Source organism: Neopelma chrysocephalum, unplaced genomic scaffold, assembly GCF_003984885.1.
Source record: "Neopelma chrysocephalum unplaced genomic scaffold, ASM398488v2 Primary Assembly neopelma1_24, whole genome shotgun sequence".
Taxonomy (NCBI): Eukaryota; Metazoa; Chordata; class Aves; order Passeriformes; family Pipridae; genus Neopelma; species Neopelma chrysocephalum.
In genome coordinates this window covers 27,304,681-27,326,407 of record NW_020897693.1, presented here as the reverse complement: position 1 = coordinate 27,326,407, position 21,727 = coordinate 27,304,681, and the positions used below count along the sequence as shown (strand labels likewise).

The following is a 21,727-nucleotide window of genomic DNA, read 5'->3' as shown; positions in this document are numbered from 1 at the left end:
ATCGACATAGGAGTTATCCCATTTTCAGTGATTTTAGCAGTCAGCTGATCAAAATCAGCAAAGCTTGCAAAGTTTTTCAGTGTCCGCAACTCTCACAGCTCTCACTTGTGACCCCTGGGGAGCAGCATTTAAGATTAATGTTTAATTTTGGCATCTCATTTTCAAACAGAAGCTTGCTGTGGTGCATAGCTGCTGTTTTTGCTTTAATTGCACATTCTGCTTCTTGCCAGGTTGGCTGTAATAGTGGTATTGCTTGAAATCCTGATGAATTCCAGAACTTTGCCAGAGTAAGCCTCTTTGACTCAAAATTATTGTAATGGGTTAACATCAATGCCCAGTAAGATTTTTAGACTGTATTGGTTTTATAATCCCCAAGAAAATTACTTTTTTTTTTAGAGAACAAATTAGGCTTTCTTCCTGCAAGGTTTTCAAAGTTATTATATGCAAAGTCTTTTCTATCTTGGATCTTCAGATATTAAGTTTTTCCAAAAGATGCAAATTTCTGTTAATTTGGCCTGTATTTGGGGTAATAATCTTGACGGAAACTATTTGTCAGTAATATAAGCACTAATGACAGAATCACAGAATTGTTAGGTTTGGAAGGGACCTCTGGAGATCATCTAAATCAATACCCCCATCTAATATTAACCATCACCATTGAATGTTATTTAATACTGATTTTGTCAGGATTTATCTATAAGAAGATATTTGCTTAAAAAGAATATATTTGCTGAAAATGCAGTAAAAGTAACAACATAAACCACAACCCTTGCCCCCCCCCAGAGATTAACAACATTTTGAACAAAGTAATGATCAGAGAAAAATTCCTACAATAAAATGAAGCGAAGGTATGTTAATTTTTCTGATTTTATTGCTTGAAATTTGAATCAGTCATTAGTTTAGCTGTTCAAAAGTATGAATAATTTACTCGATATCATTGCTGTGAGTACTGAATAAAACAAAAGAAAATATCAGTAGATCAGGAGGTATTCTCATTATCAAGATATCTCATCAATGAAAAAATCTTTTTTGTTTTACTCTAATGGCCCCTTATGGTATTTAATGTCACTGTTTAAAATAAAAGGTCACTAGCATCAGAGATAACACAAGAAAGCTTGTCCTATTTAACTGTCCATAGAAGAGATTTTTATAGTCCCTTTTAGAACTATAACAAGGGTTCCTTTTTTTGTGATATAGCTTTTCCTAGATCTAAGATTTTGCAAGCCACACTGAGAAATGTTAATGCACTTTGCTTGCTAAGTTATAAAAATACTGAACTGTTGGACCCCTAAGGTAATTAACTTACTTTGTTGTGGTTTTCGGTTTGTTTTTTTTTAAGACCTCATCTTCACAACCTAATTAAATTTTAATTCCTGTTCTCTGAAGAAGTCATTCTGTTCATGTGCTGCTTTCAGATTTTGGTCAGCTAATTATCTGCTGTGTTTCATGCAGGTTGATTTTCTTTAATTTCTGTGTTTCTGGTTTGGATGTGTTGAAATAGGGGAGTTAAAACAGCTGAGATCATCCAGACGCATGTATTTGATATGTTGGAGATAATACTGTCACCAGTAGGGACATTTCAGTGTCATGGTCTAGGTGTTGGGTCATGAGTTGGACTCGATGATCTCAGAGGTCTTTTCCAACCTGGTGGATTCTGTGATTCTGTGATTCTGGCTTCAGTATAGTTCGTATGTGTAGGTAGGTTGATTAAAGTGAAATTAAAATTGAATAATAATGATGTGGACATAAGATATGTTACTATTGGCAAGCATTAGTAGCTGTAACTTAGGACTGAGGCTTTCTGGGACTTGTTCTAACTGTTGTGAGTCCAAAGTAATGTAGGAATCATGTGATTTTTGATACGGTCAGGATGGTTTTTCTATAGGGCAAATCCCAGCACTCATCTTTGAACATGGAGAGGAGTTTTGCAGTGGACCTGCTTGTACTCAGTAGATTTAGGGAGGTTTAGGGAAGCCTATGTCAGGGGTATTCATGGTCTGTAGACTGCAGAGCCTGGTTACTCACAAGCTGTTGATCAGCACTGCCGGTGGAGGTACACACTTAGCTGGAACAAGTACAGATTGCCATGTAACAGCTCACACTAGAGGATTTCTTCCCCCTCAGTTGTCTGCTGCTTAAGCCAGAGTACTTTCAGGTCTAACATAACAAACATTGTCTCTGCCAGAGAAAGAAGCTACCAAAACGCTAAAATAACAGTCTTTCACTGACAAAGAGACACAGAAGGATATTAGGAAAATATAACTAAATGTCTCATTGTGAGTGGTGTGAGCTGCCATATTTGGTACATTTGGTAGTTTTCTCCGGTCTACTATTACTTTTTAAAGAAGTAGCGAATGAGTTTAATATCAAGGAACTACTGTGGGTCTTCGCTATGCAGTAATTATGGGTAGATGGTTTTCAAAACCTTTTATGAAAATCAGGATGTAGTTGAAAAAAAAAAAAGTTTATGATTTCAAAAAGAGGGGGGAAAAACCCCAAAACCCAAACAAGAAAAACAGCCCCATTTGCCCCTCCAAGGGAAAAAAAAAAACTACAAACAACAACCCAAACCATTTCAAGACATGAAAATGACTCGTAGTTCATATCAAGCCTGGAATTTGAAATTAATTCTTGACATTGACAACTAAGACAACATCCAACATGAATAATCATATTGTAGATAGGACTGAAAATTAAGTGAGATTCTCATGAGTTTGAATTCTGTTTGCATCCATAGAGAAGGTTTGGTAAAGTTATTTGAACGAGGAAATAATTCTGTGCTGAAAACCTCAGTTGCTAGTTAACTTGGAATACATTTTTTACCTTTGTAAAGCTGTTGAACAAATCGCTGTGAAAAACCTTTCTAGACACACAGAGGGCAAGGAGGGCTGGCACCAGAGATTTGTTAAAAGCAAATTCGGTTTGACCAGCTTGTCCTGTGTGGAGAAGTGACTGGCTTGATGGATGAAGGGAAAGTAGCAGATATCCTTTTCCTTGACTTCAGCAATGGATTCAACACAGTCTCCTCTAGCACTGTCACAGCAAAGCTGGGGAAATACATACTGGATAGGTGAACAACACAGTGAGTAGACATCAGGAGTAATGATCCCCTGATGAAAGTCCAATATTAGCCATACTATTGGCATTCCTTTTAAGTCAATAGCACAGCCATGCTGTTTACCAGCCTGGTTCTTTCAGGGAAAAATTTAACCTTAGTAGATTTCTGAAGTTCTTATGAAAATAGATATATTATTTTTAAAAATCACAGAAATGCTTGATCTGAAATTCTTTGTCCTAAGAATTTTTCCCATCCTTGGGTAACTTGCCGGTAAGAGATTTAGAATCTGCAAACACAAGATCAAAGAATTAGTGAACTGCATTTTTTCTTTGTAATTTTATGTATAATTTAATCAAATTTTATACATTTGTATGGAGTCTAATAATAATCATTGGTATGAAGGGTTAGAAAATTGTTTTAACGGAACTGGTCTATTATATAAGTTGAAAGTATCATTAATTTTAAATGAAAATTAAAAATGTGATTTGTTTTCAAAATTCCCTTTTGAAGCTACATTCTGTATTGGTCACCTCCATTTTTGAAAACTGGTGAGCTAACCTAGAAAGTAAAATTAATTTCTACCTGTAATTAGAAATACAGCCTTAGGGTTTTTTCACTATTATTTATCAGGAAATCCAGAATTTATATTCATCTCTTCCCTTTTTAGTGTTTTTTTTTTCACATTTGTCAATTTAAACTGGTTTTTTTTCAATGTTTTAAAGTAACTCGGGAAGATAAATAGTGCTATACTATATAACTTTTTCCCTTCTTCAGACCGCTTTCCCAATTAGAAAAAGCATCTCTGTGATACTTCTTTCTTTCACAAGGATATGTTTATTCTTAATTTTCCACACCTTTGTCTTCTCCCTAGAGTGTTTTAGTTTTGAATTGATATTTTAATTGTTCGGTGCTTTTGGCTCTTAAGTGATGAGTGCACAGGCAGTTAACAAAACACAGAATGAGAATGAGAAAAATGCCATTCTTTGTATTTACAACCAAACTTCTGTTAAATTTTTATTGGCACCAGTGTATCCAAGAGTAAATAGTTTGTGTAGGCAGATAGAATAATTATCTTGTGATGTAGATGGTTTTGTGAATGAACTTGAACTGATTGTCATAAAGCTTTTAGCGTTTATTCAGTGACACAGATCCAGTTCTATGCATTTAAGTGGGATCCATAAATATCTGATTTCCAAAAATTTTTAAAAAAAGTTCAGGTCATAGATGGAGCTTCTTAATTATCAAAGCTAATTCATATATTTCCTTCTCAGAAGTAGGTAGCTGCTAAATATGTTAGTAATGCATGTACAATTAAAAAAATCAGTCACTGTAGAGTCTTTTCATTAATGTACAGGTACATCCCTGCATTGAACAGAAATATATTTGATATGGCTAATAGAGAATGCGATGAACCTTTTACGAATGTGTGATTAAACAAATCATGCAATCTAAATAATGGTATCTCTAGAGACCAATTAGTTTCTTTGCATGCTTGACTCCTATATCTTTCAGGTATTAGGTATGGTGGTTAAAGGATATACTTTTCACGGTGCATGATAAAAGTCCTAAAGCATTGTCACCTGATTTCATGGGATGAAAGACCCTCTGTGTGCTTTAAAAGTAAACCGACGGGAGAAAAAAACCAGCCCAAGAGAGATTCAAGTCAGAGTTACAATTTACTAAAAAGACTACAATAAATACAGTGATACAGAGAAAAACTGGTTTTAATCGCCAAAGACAGATGAATAACCCCGCACCTTGGGACAAAGACAGAACAGTGTTCATTGGCCCCTGTGCTGAGCACCACATGGTCCCTCTAGACGCAAAGTAAAAGGAAAAGGCAACCTGTTGGTGCAGATGATGGCCACAGTTCCATTAAAGTAATGATTGCAGTCTTGTCGAGAGTGGCAGTCGCAGTCCTGTTGAAATTCTGGTACTCCCCTGGATCCAACGAGTGGTACCAGAAGTCCCAAAACTCCAAGATTATATATACTCAGGTTCATGTGGGAATGCCCAGTACTCCCCCAGGGCGGGCAGTTTCACAATGGGTGATTTAACTCTATGAGTCTTTGATGGTCTAGGACACTGCAGCTGCCTATTATGCCAGTCCAGTATGGCCCATTAGCAGAGATGACCCCTCAGGCTGGGTGTGAAGGTGCTAATACCTCTCTGGAGAAGATTTGTCACAGCTGAGTCATTGGTGTGAATATCCTGAGTTGGAAGGGACCGACAAGGATCATCAAAGTCCAGCTCCTGGCCCTGCATAGGACCATCCCCAAGAGTCACACCAAGTGCCTGAGAGTGTTGTACAAACACTTCCTGAACTCTGTCAGGCTTGGTGCTGTGACTACTTCCCTGGAAAGCCTGTTCCAGTGCCCAGCCACCCTCTGGGTGAAGAATCTTTTTCTAATATCCAACCTAAATCTCTCCTGACACAACTTCATGCCATTCTGTCAAGTTCTGTCACTGATCACCGCAAAGAAGATATCAGTACCTGCCCCTTTGCTTCCCCTCACAAGGAAGTTGTAGGCTGCAATGAGGTCTCCCCTCAGTCTCCTGGAGGCTGAACAGACCAAATTACCTCAACCGCTCCTCATATGGCTTCCCCTCAAGGCCCTTCATCTTCGTTGCCCTCCTTTCTCTAGTAGCCTAATGTCTTTCTTATATTGTGGTGCCCAAAATTGCACACAATATTCAAGGTGAGGCTGCCCCAGTGAAGAGCAGAGCGGAACAATCCCCTCCTTCGACTGCCTGGTGATGCTTTGCCTGATGCCCTCAGGACACGATTGGCCCTCCTGGCAACCAGGGCACCACTGGCTCAGATTTAACTTGTCATTGACCAGGACCTTTCCACGATGCTCCTCTGCACATCTTGTTCCTCAGTCTGCACATACATCCACAGTTGCCCCACCCCAGATGCAGAATCCAGCACTTGTCTTTGTAAAACATATGGTTGGTGATGGCTAGGTCTTTCTGCAGGGCCTCTCTGCTTTCTAGTGAATGAACAGCTTCTCCCAATTTAGCGTCGTCTGCAAACTTACTTAGTATACATTCAAGTCCTACATCAAAGTCATTTATGAAGACATTGAAAATGGAGCCCTGAGGAACCCACTAGTGATAGATCACCAGCCTGATGTTACCCCATTCACTATTACCCTTTGCACCTGACTTGTGAGCCAGTTGCTCATCCATTGCATGACATGTTTATCCAGCTGTGTGCTGGACATTTTGTCCAGAAGGATACCATGAGAGACAGTATCGAAAGCTTTACTGAAATCCATAAAAATTCCATGAACATAGGGAAAAGTTCTCAGGATATTTTGAATCACAGTAGTTACCTCCTGAAAAACAGCTTAAAAGTTTTGTAGGTTGTAGATGATTTATTCATAGGAATGATTGTCTAATACATCCAGTAAAAGTGTTGCTATTCTTGCAGTGATACTAATATAAGGATGAGGCATAGTCAGTCATACCAGCAACCACCTACACATACTCTAGAAATACACTGATGAAATTCCATGGACTACTGACATGTGGGTTTCTGTGTTGCTCATAGATTAGAATGGATTTTTTTTATTGTTTTATGGACATTTCACTGGAAAAGATTGTCCAAAAGCAGTTCTTCAGAACAGCAGCTATCTGCCCATAGGAAAATACAGCATATCTTACCTGTGGAGAACACAATGTTGTGTTAACTAGAGAGAAAAACAATTACTATCATTGTGCCATACTTTCAAGTTTGTTCTTCTCTGCTGAAAATAGTGTGAAGAAATAGATACCAATCTTTGACCACAAATCCACAAATATTTTCAGGAGCATAGAGAATATTTTTGTTCTGTTTCCTATTGACATTGACAGAAGATCAGAAATGTGTTAAATTCTACTTCCCAGCACATTTTAAGACTTAGAAAAATGCTTAGTTTTATAAGGCTCTCCATGTAGCCTACTTCTTTTGAATTCAGCAAAAGCTTTTTGGTCTTGTAAAGCAACAATAGAGTTAATTCAGTGTTGGGAGCTTTGAAAAATCTTAGCCTGGAAAACTAACACTGTACAAGAGGCTAAAGCCGTTAGATCACACCACCAAAAAAGGGAAACTATTTCCAGTGCAGTGTTGCCCAGAACATGTGTTTATTGGAAAAGCTGCCTGAACAGAAGCCAAAGTAATCTCCTAAAAAACCTACCTTTAAACAACCAAATTATGAACAAAATAGCAATTGACTGGAAAATTTTAAAGAAAGAAAGTGTACAGTATATTAGTTGTTTAGTTTTATTATCAAACTCCTCCGTGTCTGAAGACAGACCACTTGAAAAGATTAATTTCTGTTTCTGCAAAGTTCCAGCTCACAGTATTGTTAGATATTAATCTCCTCAACATTAATGCCAGCTGTTATATTCCTTTGCTAAATCCAGCCTCTTTGTTCCATACAACAATAGAAAAAAACCCCAAACCTGTAGCTGCTCCACATCCTATACATCCATTATTTTTAATTGCTGATGTGAAAAAGGTGACAGTATTGGTATATACAAAGTCAGGGTGCTTTTTTATTGGTATTTTTCAGATTGACTCATCATCTGTGAGTCACTGTGTATAGGTTCCTGAGTCCCTCCCTCGCCTTCATAGTTTAATACTGGTTGTGTTTTAATTTAATGAAGTTTTAAGGCAATTTTCTTTATTTCAGGAATTCCTGCATGTGCAGCTTGTACTGTTATTCCACAGGCTACTCAGGGCAACCTTCAGTTTCACTATTCATTGTTTGTTTGCTGTTTCTAAGGAAAGGATTATTATTTTTAAAATGGGTTTGAATGGGTCTTTTGTTCTTCTTTTTTCTAATGAAACTGTGTGCTGGTTTTGGCTGGGATGGAGGTAATTTTCTTCACAGTGGCTACTATGGAGCTGTGTTTTGGATTTATGCTGAACACAAGGTTGATAATGTAGAAATGTTTTTGTTATTGCTGAACAGGGCTTACACAGAGCTAAGGCCTTTTCTGCTTCTTTTACTGCCAGGCTGGCAAGGAAGTTGAACAACCTCCTGAAAGGAGGTTGTAGTGAGGTGGGACCCGATCTCTTCTCCCGTGCCTACGGTGAGAGGACCAGAGGAAATGACCCTAAGCTGAGACAGGGGAGATTCAGATTAGATATTAGAAAAAACGTTTTCACTGTTAGGGTGGTCAGGCATTGGAATAGGTTGCCCAGGGAGGTGGTGAAGTCACCATTCCTGGAGGTGTTTAAAAGGTGTCTGGATCTGGCGATGAGTGATGTGGTTTAGTGGTTTAAGAGTTAGAGTAGTAGTGCTAGTTTGATGATTGGACTTGATGATCTTGAAGGTCTCTTCCAACCTTGATTCTATGATTCTAAAGGTTCTGTGCTATTACAATATTTAAAGCTGTTTAGAAAACTGACAGCAACGGTGTGCCTGTTTAATACTGTATTGACTTTCTGGCTCTTGCAGTGCCTTTGAATATGTCTAGACAATAAATTTCTAGGTAACAAATTCCCTGTAAGTTAGATTAAGTTTTAAAGCTTCTGAAAGATACCAGGTAGCTACTGTATTGTGAAAAGCTTAATTTTCACTAGTCCTTTCATTGGAAAGATTAAAGGATAAGGCACAATAACTTAATTTTTTTTGTCCTACATGTATTTTAACGTGTACCAGTTCATACTAATAACGTGTAACATTTTCTAAGGAGTTTTCAGTTTGTACTGAAAGGATAAATGTGGAGGAGAAATGCAGTTCTGTTGAAAACTTGAAAAAACTGCTACACTGTGTAGCAGTAGAAGAAGAAACAGAGAAACTGCAAAGTTAATTTGAATGGTAAAGCTAAAGTTTAACTTAGAAGATATTGAACCTTGATGGGCCTTGAAATACAAACATTTAAGTAAAGTATGTTGTCATAGGAAACATGGCCAGTGGTCCATGGGCTAAAGGTAGTTAGGTTAGAACAGCATAAAATAACAGTAGTAGTAGTGTCTGAGGTTAACTTGTAAATGAGATATTATTAAAATAATTATAATATGGAAAAAAATGTTGATTTCATACAGACAAGTCCTGCAGTGTCACTCAGTTATTCTCTAGAGAAACAGTGCAGCTTCCAAAGAAAGTTAATCTGTGTTGTGAAGAAGCTGTGTGCACTTGTGAACAGTTTCATTGATCTAGTAGAATACCTACCTGATGAAATGATGTATGAGTGTAAGGCTTAAAAGATAACGCATACCTAAGTTATGTCGACTTTTTCCATATATTCCCTAGGTATTATGTTGCTTTGTGGTACTTGTTTGTAATTTACTAATAATACAGTTGGAGTGAGAAAACAGCAATTTATCCCATTATCCAAAGTGCAGCTAGATCGTATGTTAGCAGATGGCACATCAGCTCTAGAACATTATTAATTTAATTGTATTTAATACAAGCATATATATACTTGAGTTCTCTGATGATTTCTTTTGATGTTGCAGGAAACAGCATACTCCATTCAGCAGCAGACAGTGTGACAAGTGCAGTACAGAAGGCAAGCCAGGCCTTGAATGAGCGTGGTGAAAGGCTAGGTCGTGCAGAAGAAAAGACAGAGGAGCTGAAAAACAGTGCTCAGCAGTTTGCAGAAACTGCACATAAGGTAAGATTTTGTCAGGATGAGATTCTTAGTAGGTTGGAGTCACACACTGTTTTGAGAAGAGAAAGAATTCATTCAGTCACTGTTTACAAACAGCTTGCTGTTTTCCTTGACAGTTTCTCACTTGGCAGATTTCTGGTTAATACGTTCCTTTGTGCCTAGATATGAGGTTTGCTGCATTTCCACTTGAATTGAAACTACCTGTCTTCACCTTCCTGAGGCATATTTCAAATCCATCTTCCCACTACTGTTTGGTGCTATTCCTCATACTTTGTGCAGCAGTACAGTGAAATTGTTGCTAATCCCCTTTGATAAGCAACATAGGTCTATGACTATCTGTTTCTGAAAATGTATTTTTTTATGTGTGGATATCTTATTTATGAGGATTTTAAGGAATTGTTCTCTGGGGAATGTATGTACATTTCCTACTCTTGATGGAAGATATTGATAGTACTTTATGCAAATAAAAAAACATGCTGAGCTTCCATGTTTGTGCCAGAACTTCTAGGCACCCTCAACGTTCCGTTTGGTGGCTGCATAGCACATTCACGGCATACTTTCAATGCTTTTTAAAAAAGGTAAAAGTTTTCTGAACATGATCAACTCCTGCAGCATGCAAGTTTGATAGTTTTGCTGCTTAGCACAGGCATCAGGCTTTATCCTGCTTGTGTCAAAACATTCTTAGCCTACTGCATTAACACTAAAATTCCTGGATGGGTATCTTGCAGTTCTGTACAAGTCTCTATCTTATGTAGTCTTTAAAATTTCACAAAGCAACTTATTTTAATATTTCCTGGGATAATCCTCTACTTTGTGGTCCATTTAGAGTATGGTATGGTACAAACCTGCTCTTGAACTCTTCCATCTAAGACCCACCACCTTTCCTCAGTCCCCCACCTCCCTGCAGTGATGATAACTATGCCAACTTAGAAAACCAGCTATAAACAGCAGGTACCACTGCTTTTAGGAAAGGAGGCAAAGGGTTTGCTGCTTCAGAGTAAAGCATAGAGTGCTGCTTCATTGAAAAATGCTTCTGATATTTGGGCTGATATGAATCTTGATTGAAATTTGAATAGGTTTTATTTGTGTGTACCCTTTCATCTTCCACATATGCAGAACATCAACAGATGGAGACATGCTGTGAACAGAAACAATCGTTTTTTCAATTGATTTTGTTAGGAAAATCTTATTTTAAAAGTCTCAGAATTAAAGGATGCTATATTGTAATAAAAATACCATCTTGGAAAGATAGTACTGTACCATGATTAGAAATAAAACTCTGCAAAAACTGTATGTGAGACTCATCTTCAAGAAGGGCCTGAAAGAGGGTCTGAGGAACTACAAGTCTGTCCCCTAGACCTGGAGGCCGGGGAAAGGTTATGGAGCATATCATCACACACCATGCCACACATGTGGGACAACAGGGGGAACAGGCTTAGCTTTCATTGGTTCATGAAAGGCAGGTCCTGCTTGACCAACCTGATCTCCATCTATGACAAAGCAAGACCTCCTTAGTGGATGAGGGAAAGGCTGTGGACGTTGTCTTCCTGGGCTTAAGTAAAGCCTTTGACACATTCTCCTGGAGAAACTGGATTCTCATGGCTTGGATGGGTGCACTGGGTTAAAAACTATCTGGATGGCCAGGCTCAGAGAGTGGTGGTGAATAGAGCTAAATCCAGCTGGCAGCTGGTCACTATTGGTGTCCCCCGGGGCTCGGTATTGGGGCCAGTTCTGTTTAATATAATTATCAACACTCTGGATGAGGGAATGGAGTTCACCCTTTGTCGGTTTGCAGATGACACTAAACTGAGCAAGGGTGTTGATCCGCTGGAGGGTAGAAAGGAAATGCGGAGGGATCTGGACAGGCAGAATTGATGGACCAAGGCCAGCAGTACAAAATTCAATAAGGCACAGTTCTGGGTCCTGCACTTGGGTCACAATGATCCCCTACAGCGCTACAGGCCTGGGCAAGAGTGACTGGAAACCTGCCTGGCAGAAAAGGATCTGGGGGTGCTGGTTGACAACTGGCTGGACATGACCCAACAGTGCACCCAGGTGGCCAAGAGGGCCGATGTCATCCTGGCCTGTATCAGAAACAGTGTGGCCAGCAGGACCAGGGCAGTGATTGTCCCTCTCTACTCAGTCCTGGTGAGGCCACACCCTGAATCCTGCATTCGGATTTGGGCCCCTCATGACAAGAAAGACATTGATGTGCTGGAGTGTGTTCAGAAAAGGGCAGTGAAACTGGTGAAGAATCTGGAGCACAAGGAGCAGCTGAGGGAGCTGGGGTTGTTTAGTCCGGAGAAATGGAGGCTCAGGGGAGACCTTGTTCTCTACAGCTACCCAAAAGGAGGTTGTGACAAGGTGGGGGTTAGTATGTTCTCCCAAATGACAGAACAAGAGGAAATGGCCTCAAGTTGTTCCAGGGGAGGTTTAGACTGGATATTAGGAAACATTTCTTGAACAAAAGGGTTGTCAAACAGTGGAACAGGCTGTCTAGTGAGGTGACGGAATCACCATCCTTGGAGGTGTTTAAAATGCATGTAGATGGCACTTAGAGATGTGGTTTAGTGGTGGACTTGGAAGTGTTAGGTTAATAATTGAACTCGGTGATCTTAGAGGTCTTTTCCAAGCTGAGTGATTGTATGACTCCACGATTCTGCTTCAGCTATATGACAGGTTATTTTAAGATACAAAACACATAATGGAGACTGGAGGAAGATGCATGGCATCGGAGTAATTTTTTTAGCATTTCACTGGTTGAAACAGCAAATGAGGGCAATTTAACTTCCTCTACCAGTTCTGTTTTCTAGGTAACTTCCTAGAGGGTTCACTCATTCAGCTTTGTTAGCATGCTATTATCTACAGATAGCAATTTTTTATTTTATGGAACCTACACCTAAGCTCTCTACTTGGTTTGCAAAGTTGGTTTGTCTACAGATTTTATACAGGATTTAACTCACTTCATCTTCTTTTTTCCTCTCATTCCCAAATTAAGTCCATTTTTTTAATTATTTGAAATGGAAATACTTGGTAATCACAGAGGTGGAAGGGCAATCAGTTCTTTTTTTTTCATCATTATGTAGTGGCACCTCCCGAATAGGTGTTTTCAATTACTTGCATAGAATTTCTGATTGTAGTTAACAATCAAGATCCTTAGGTCAAAATTACCCTTCTTTTAAGCATGTCTTTGTTTCTGGTGTCTTGCTCTAGCCTTCCTCACAGATAGAAAAATAATGGAACACTGGGAAACACAGCTATGAAAGCAGATAAATCCTGCCTCCTCAGCACAGCAGTAAAGTAAAGTCACAGTAAAGGGAATGACTGCCTATCTGTTTGCAAAGAAGTTATGCATTTTAGACATCTTTTGAAGAATTTGGTTTACAAACTCTTCTCAGTCAGACTAGCCACATTAGCTTGATATAGCTATCATTACATGTGATATTTCTTTAATTCATTTTTTCTGTCTTTTTCAGCTTGCCATGAAGCACAAATGCTGAGATACTGCCCAAAGCTGAAATCTTCCCAAGAGACACTGAAAAGGCTACATTCAGCAACTTTTACAGGAGATCCAGTCTTCTGTGTGCTTTTTCCTTCCAGTTCAGTGGAGATGCGTTCTTTCAGTTTCTGTGCAGGAAGAAGTGTTGCATTTCTGCCTTTCTGACTTACTTTTTTTCCTCTTTTGTAATATTGCTACACAGTCCTGCAGTACTTTCTACCTGTATTTCAGTTGTTACAGGAGTGAAAGCAGTGGAACTGGACCAAATGACAAGCTGATCAGGATTAAAATCGTAATATTCTTCCCTGGTTGTACAAAATTACTGAACTGATTGTGAACATGCTCGTGAAAATAAAATCCAAAGAAGAGATATAATTTTCTTCATTTTATGTAGCATCAGCAGAATGTGAATGTTGGAATTAAGCACCTGGGGTTGTAGCTATAGTAGAGAATAGACTGCTTTGTCCTGGGAAACAGAAAAACTTGTTTCTTCTACCCAATGTAGGAAGTTTTGCATGTGCACCAGCATTCAGAAGTGCATATCTGAATTTCATTCATATCAGCATTTTACATGTTCCTATTTTCTTTTCCCTTCCAGATTGATCATTTGAATAGTATACTGAAACCTAAAGAATGTATGCTTGAGGTTTCAGAATTGAGGAAAAAGTAAGTTTTACATCTATACGCACATAGCTGTGCCTCAAACACAATCTAGAATTTAGCAATCTCTTATAAAATAACATTTCTTTTTACCTGTGATTCTGCGGCTAAAGGCCTATGAAGATGAGAATGCAAAGGCCTGGGAAAATGAGAATGCACTATTTTCAAAACATCTGTTTTTCATAAATTCTACAGCAAGAGTTTTTTTGGAACAATTCAGAGATTTGTCTGATTAGAATTACATTTGTGTTAGTTAGTTGTCTGATTTTTAATATAGAGGCTTTCAAAAAGCATGTCTTGGTACATTAGAATCTACTTCTAGATTGGGTCTCAGCTTTCAGTATGCTGTCACAAGAAGGGTGACTCTACTTTGTTCTGTATTCACTATATGCAATATATGCACAGTATTCTCTTACAAAAATAAGTAGATTACCCTTTTCCTTCATAGCTGTTTTCTTAAAATTTTTAGAATGTTCTAATATGCTTTGAGAATAAAAAAAAAAAAAAAGGAAAAAAAGATGCTGCTTTTTCTTTTTTTAAACCAGTAAGCTAGAAAAGAAATCCTGGCAGAAGGTACAGCCTTCATCTTCTGAAAATGCCTGCTCTTCGTTTTTGTCCTCATCTTACCAGAAAAGCTGGCATTGAATGAATGTACTGTATTCATTGTAGAATAAGATTTTTGCATTATTAATGACACTTGTAACAGTCTGAAATCCTCAGAGTAGTGCTTATAAGAGACATAAAAGCTACCATAGTAATTGAGAATATTTTAGTTACTGCAAGCTGAAATAACTGAAAATCTCTTGAAAATACCCATTTTGTAAAAAGATGCTTGACTTTAGGAAAATATTCTCATTCAAACTTAGCTGATTGCACTCAAATTTTACATCTGGGGGTTTTTTTCCTGTAATTTAAATGGTTTTATATGAAGCTTTTTATTTAATTTCACACTGGGAATTGAGAGAATGGGTCATCTGTGTAGTACCATATAATCATTTAGATCTATTTAGCACTAGCTCCAACGGTTACCAAATCTAGAACCATCAAGTGAAATGGAATTCGGCCACTTCTGTTAAAAATCAGAACAGGTTTGTTAACGACACAAGTTTTCAACACTCTGTTGAGTTATGTGTAATTAATGCCCTGGAAATGTCTAAACACTGTTGTAATGACTATGGGTATTTCTGCAAATTAACCAGGAAAACAGTGTCTCATAAGAAATTAAACTTCTGCTAGGTATAAAATGTAAGGCTATTAAAAAAAAAAAAAAGATTTATTAGAAATCAGTCAGGGAGTACATTTTTGACCACATAGCTAACTTCTGTCATCATATTTTCTAGTCTTTTTTTACCTATATTCTGCTGCTAACCTCACAAGTCTTGAGAGAAGAAACGAGTAGGTTTGGAACTGCTGCCATCTAGCTGGTCTTCTAAGCTTGCAAATAATTAGAAGAAATGTCTAGAACCCGGATCAGATAAACTTGAAAAGAATTAGCTGTCTAAATTCAAATGAAAAGGCATAGATTTTCAAGTGTTTACATGAATATCAGCTGGACAGGACAAGGTCACAGTTGCTCGACTAAGTTCCAGACTGTTTGTACTAAAACATTGCTTTAGTCCCACTGACAGTTCTTCATCATTTTTTATTTTTTTGTATCCTCCAGTTAAGTATATTGTTTTTTATCATAACTCAGGACTTTAATCCAACCATCAAAAGCCATTTACTATGAGAGTTCTAAGTAACTTAGTGTTCTTGAATTAAGGAGAAGTGGTTTGTCTGTTTACTTCGTTCTTGCTGTTCATTAAACTACAAGATTTGGTAGTTTTTAGAAAAAAATCAAGGTGTATAAATGTTTATCCAAAGGTAAATCTTATAGCATTGCAATTTCCTTCTGGAACTTAGCTTGTAGTGTATACAACCTAGTATTATTAGATAGTCATGTACATAACATATACTATGATTCAGGTTAATGTTCCATATGAAAGAATGTACTTGTAAATTGTAACAATATTAATAGTTTCTTTATCTTTTTAAAGTTCTGAACAGAATAAAAATAATGTGTTGTTAGACTTGACTGCTGTACTGCAAACTGTCTTAAAAGGCTACTTTTGTGTCTAGCAAAAGTTGTGCATTATGTGAAATATTAACAAAAATGTGCTCTCTAAAAATTGATTTTAAAGGTAGGTAGGTTTTGCTATGATTTGCCAGAATTGTAATACTTGCTAGTATATATTGTAACCAATTCCTTGAAAGTTCTCAAAGATGTAGAAATTTTGTGCCATCCTGGGTGAAAAAAAAAAAGTGGGACCCACTCTCTTGAATCACTACTGGAAACCCTGATTTTTGTCATTAAATACTTCAACTGTGATGAAAACAAAACTGTCCTTGGATTGTCTATTCAAAATATTTATTTGTAAATGACATTTTAATATTTCGTTCTAATACAATTATATTACATTCTAGCAAAACTGAATAAAGGTTAGTTTTCACTGTAATTATGAACATTTTTCTAGAATACCGTAATTAAAAAAAAAGTAGTGGAAACTAGGTTGATGTCCAAGCAAAATCCAGACAATAATTGACACAGGTTAAACTTAGCACCCTACCTAAAGGCTGTATAGGTTAAAAAGAATTATTTTAATTTATTTTCAATTTGCTATGAAATGCTTATTCTCAAGTTGTTAGTGTTTTCTTTTGGCCATCTAATTTTATTGATAATTTTTTATCAAAGCACAAGAAACTTTAATTGCCCTGTGAGAATAAAAGGTAGAATTCTTCTACACATAGAAAAGCAATCCCTTAGATTCAAATGAGGTTGAATAATCTTATCTGATATGAACTGACTTTGCTACCATCTCTTTTTTCATGCTTAAATGTGATCCCTAAATTCCTAATCTCAAAAATGTCTCATTGACAAATATTGTCACCTGGTTAAATTACTGTAGATACTGGGTAAGTTTTGCTAGAATGCATGTTATCCATCAGTGTTGAATGCCATACATGCCTAATGCCCAAACTGTATGAACATTTCAGTAAAATAAATAGAACTCTGGTGGATCGGAAACTTATTTGATCAGACAGCATTTTGTTGTAGGTTGAACATAACTATTTGGCAGTTCTTTTCCATTGTTATTGTACATTTATCCTATGAGATAGAAAGACAAAATTTTTGGTTAATTTTCTGAACATTTTTTTAGATCAGTTTCACTGTGATGTCATTTTTTTTATTGACGTTATGATTTTCATAAATCATTATCAGCCTAATTTGCTGCTGTGTATAATTTATGGAAAAGATGATGGAGCTTTGTTTGTTATCTTTCAGTCATGGACAAAGCTCAGTCATGGACAAAGCTCAAGCATGAATGGTTGCTGATTCAATATGTGATTCCATATGTTAGGATTTCTAAGTAAAAGATACACTGGTATGTTTAGTGTTGGAGAATATTGTTGCTGCCATATTCCTGAAGGCATAATATTTGACTGACAAAATCAAACTAAGATACCCAATGCCTTCAGCTGCAAGCCACAGTATTAGTGAATCCATGCATTGCTTCAGGTCAGTAGTCCTGTCCAGTACTCATGAAGGATCGCAATATCTCAGATTAAAAATTGCTTTAATTTATTTCAAAATTAGTCCCTCATGGAAGGGTCCCTCATGGTCCCTCATTACCAGTGGGGTAGTGACATGAACTTACATAAACAACAATTTTTCTAATCATCCCAAAACCACAATGTCCAATTCATAGCACATCATTACAGTTTGTTTTATGCATCATCTGGAAGCACTGCATGGTATTTGATGTGTGTTTCCTTTATGCTTTTTTTTTTGAGCTGTTAATGTCTTTTTGTCTGCTGTCACCTCATGCAGTCCTAATTGTGGTAACATTTTTTAAACAATAATTAATGTGGCTAGCTTTGGCAGGAGTTGACATGGGATTACAGACCCCAAAAGTAATTTATTATTTATTTTCTCAATGACTGAGCAACAATAAAATAAGTCTAAAGATCTATTACATGAAGTCATAAAATTATGACAGATCTTCAGTGTTCAGGACAAGTATTCAGGGTATAAAAGTAAGCTTGTTAGCTAGACTAGTCAAGTGGCTTTAGAAGTGGAGAAAATAGATATCTAACAAAATTCAAATTGATATTTTGAACAATTTCACAGGTTTCTAGTAGCTAAAAGGGTGATGACTTTTGCAGAGGAACCAAAGAAGCATGTATTATGTTGAAATTCTGTTACTACTAAAGATGGGAAGACAGAGTTTTCATCTGTGTTAAGTGTTCTTTTCTGGACAGAATAGAAACAAAGTGTGGTAAAAATGAACCAGAAAATGTTGATTGTGTTTCACACTGTATCAAAAAGGAAATCTTCAACATGTGCAACTAACTAATAAGATGCTGGTTTACAGCCAAATCAGTCAAGGGTTTTTCCTATTTCAGAAAGAAGAGATCTGGGAAAGCTTTCTTTGGATTGGGATGATCAGAAAACTAGGACTTCTGTAGAAAGTGCCTTTACTTGTGGGAATTATTAAGATTTTAATGAGAATCCTTCTTTCCAAAACTTTTACCAGTTTTATGAAATACAGCATCTGGAAATGTTTATTTGTTTCTGTGAGAAAACATAGAAGAAGAAAACGTAGAAGAGAAGGCTTAGAGATCCTTAGGTAGGGTTGTTGTCCTGATAAAAAAGGCATTTGTCTTTAATAATAAATTGATGCATTCATTTGTTTGAGGTTTGTTAGAGACTTTAGTTCAGCTGAAAGCTTTCTAATACTGTTTTTTAGGAATAAAGAAGTGTCTCGTGGCTAGGCTTTGCGAACGAAGATTTGGGAAGGGCTCTACCCACATTTGTTGCATGCGCGTTGGTGGCTAAAAAGGCCAATACGAGATAGGCATGTCCGGTTGCAAAAGGCTCAGCAGAAAGACTCCTTAGATGGTATATTCTGCAAGGCACGATTCTTTCTGCATTGTCTTTTCTCCTCAAGGATGATCCTGCATGCTTTCTCAAAAGCATCAGCAGCGTTATAAATGGTTTGTCTCCAGGCCTCCCGATTGGAGGCCAGAGTAGACCAGTTATGGTGGTCAATATGGCCAAGGCTGAGATGTTGTTTCAGGGAGTCCTTGTATCTTTTCTTCGGGGCTCCTCTCTTGCGGCAGCCGGTGGCAAGTTCACCATAAAGCAGGATCTTAGGGAGGCGGTGGTCCTTCATCCTGGAGACGTGCCCTGCCCATCGCAGCTGCGTTCTCAGTAACATGGCCTCAATACTTGTGACTGCTGCTTGTTCAAAACAGAGGTATTGGTCACATAATCTGACCAGTGGATGTTTAGGATTGTGCAGAGGCAGCGTTGATGGAAGCGTTCTAGGAGACGCAGGTGGTGGCGGTAGATGACCCATGAATCAGATCCATATAAGAGAGTAGACAGCACAATGGCTTTGTAAACACTGATCTTTGTACTTTTCTTCAGATGTTTATTTCACCAATCTCTTTTATAAAGCTTTCCGAAAGCACTGTATGCCTTCGCTAACCTGTTGTCTATCTCCCCGTCAATCCTACCATCCAAGGAGATGAGGCTGCCTAAGTAATTAAACTGTTGGACTGATTTGAGTTCTGATTGGCCAGTGGTGATGTGGGGATGATGGGGGACTTCCTGAGGTGCAGGTTGATGGAGAACTTCTGTCTTCTTTAAGCTGACTTCCAGCCCAAAGAGCTCAGCAGCGTCTGCAAAGCAGAATGTTAAACGCTGCAGAGCTACTTCTGTGTGGGCAACAAGGGCGGCGTCATCTGCATAAAGCAGCTCCCAGGCAAGATGGTTTAAGGTCTTGGTGTGGACCTTCAGTCACCTTAGGTTGAATAGGCTTCCATCAGTATGATATCGAATGTAGATACCATCCTGATCATTGAGGTCTGCCATGGCCCTTTGGAGCATCATGCTGAAAAAGACTGTGAATAGGGTAGGAGCAAGAACGCAGCCTTGTTTCACACCTGTTTTTTTAGGAATAGGGAAGTGTTGATAATGCCAGTCAACAGTGCCTAAACCTGAGGTGAGGGTGGGTAAGATGTGGGATGGGTTGGAGACTTCTGCATCACCAGATGAGCAAGTTAGAAGAGATGATGAGGTAACTTCTGAGAGAGCCCTGTGATGAGGCACTCCCAGGGAAGAGGGCACACATAACCGTTACTTGGGAGGACTTGCCATCACTCCAAATGTGTGTCTCCCCTGCTTCCTTCTTCACCCAGTTTTATAAACTGAGCATGATGCTTGATGGGATAGGCTATCCCTCTGGTCAGCTGGAGTCAGTTGTCCCAATTGTGTCCCAGTTTCTTGTGTACCCTCAATCTCTTTACAGATGGGGTGAGAAGCAGAAAAGGCCTTGACAAGCTCTGCTTAGGAATAACTGAAACATCGCTCTATTACCAGCACTGTTTCCAGCACAAATTCAAAACACAGACCCATGCTAGCTACTGTGAAGAAAATTATCCCACCTAAAGCCAGCAGACCATTAGTGTTTTCTCACTAGTGAATAGAGAACCATCTGCAATTTTAGCAGCACATTATAGCAAAATTTCTTCAAGACAGTTCTAAGAGGTTTTAGTGAGGTGAGACAAAGGGTGAGTGCCCTTTGTCTTTATCTTACCTGTCCTTTTCTGTTGCTTCCCCACGTACAGTTGCACAGCATTTCAGACAAGCTGAAAACAGGACTATTAAAAGTCAGAGCACTGAAAGTGTATGACATGTTATTCTTCACTGACGCCATGAACAATTTCAGAGCTGCCAGTGTCTGACTGAAATAATAGCTGTATATATAGGATCTTTTGTAAAACAGATGGCTGAGAAAGGTACTATTTATCTGCCAGGCAAGGTTTCATAACTCTTGGCATCCTTGCATGAGGATCCCATCATTAATGGTTAGCTATTGCTAATTACGTCAACTTAGTAGGTGTTGGATTAAAATATTTTTTTCTTCTTTTTTTTTTTAAGTATTCTATATGGCAATCTCTGCGATGGCACTGAAAGAGGAAAAGTAGGTGGGAAGGTGAGCTTATGTGTTTATGTTCACTGACTATGTTTCATAGTATCTGTTCCTCTGTCTCTGTTTGGTGCAGTACAAGTGCAGGGTTATTTTTGAATTCCTTAATACCCCAACTGTCTTTCCTAGTTCCCATTTTTGTACAGTCTTCAGAATAATGTTTTTCTCTTATTGCTCACTTGAAAGTATCTCTTTATAATGGGTGGCTACACAGCTGAACTCTCGATATTTTCAAGGCCAACATGCAGTACTATCTTTTGTTCTTGCACTTTGGGGTTTGAACAGCTCCTGTTGTGGTATTTACTGACTGCAGATTGTTGCTGTTTCTAGATGAAGATGTAGGCATGCACTGCAGGTAAAATGAGCATACTTCAAATCACAAGAGTAAAATTATAGTGAAGATATTTCAGCATGTCTGAAAAGATTTGATATAAGATTTTACAGTCAGAAATTCATAGTGCTAGATCACCAACCTAGATGTTTCTTCCTTATTCTTGCTAGAGGCTTTCCCCCAAAGTCTGTGGTGAAGCTGTAATAAATAATACAAGGTATTTTGAATGTAGGAAGTTTCACCCTCTTGTAACGAGAATTCAAAGAGAAATACCAAATTTCTTTCATACAGATATAAACTAAGGCATAGAAATAAGTAATTTACAGTAAATTAACAGACAGGAATAGAATGGAGATCTGAGAATATAAACCCCAGATTCTTTGTTCCTAATAGAAAATGTCAGTATTATAATGGAAATATTTTTAGTTTCTTGATTTGTTAAAAGATAAGTACTATTCTTGCTGTCTGAATTTAAGCCCTGCCAGCAACCAAGCACCACACAGTCCCTCACTTCCTCCCCGAGCAGGATTGGGAGA

At 37.9% G+C, this 21,727-nt stretch overlaps 1 protein-coding gene across 1 annotated transcript in view; it reads left to right on the top strand.

Annotated features, from left to right (window-relative positions):
- The window catches only part of STXBP6 (syntaxin binding protein 6), a 115,703-nt gene extending 99,498 nt beyond the window's left edge, over nt 1-16,205 (top strand). The window contains exons 5-6 of the mRNA XM_027709241.1: nt 9,513-9,670; nt 13,144-16,205. Of these exons, the coding sequence (XP_027565042.1) occupies nt 9,513-9,670; nt 13,144-13,167 (182 nt within the window). The 3' untranslated portion in view covers nt 13,168-16,205. The remainder of the gene's footprint in view (nt 1-9,512; nt 9,671-13,143) is intronic.
- The last annotated feature ends 5,522 nt before the right edge of the window (nt 16,206-21,727 follow it).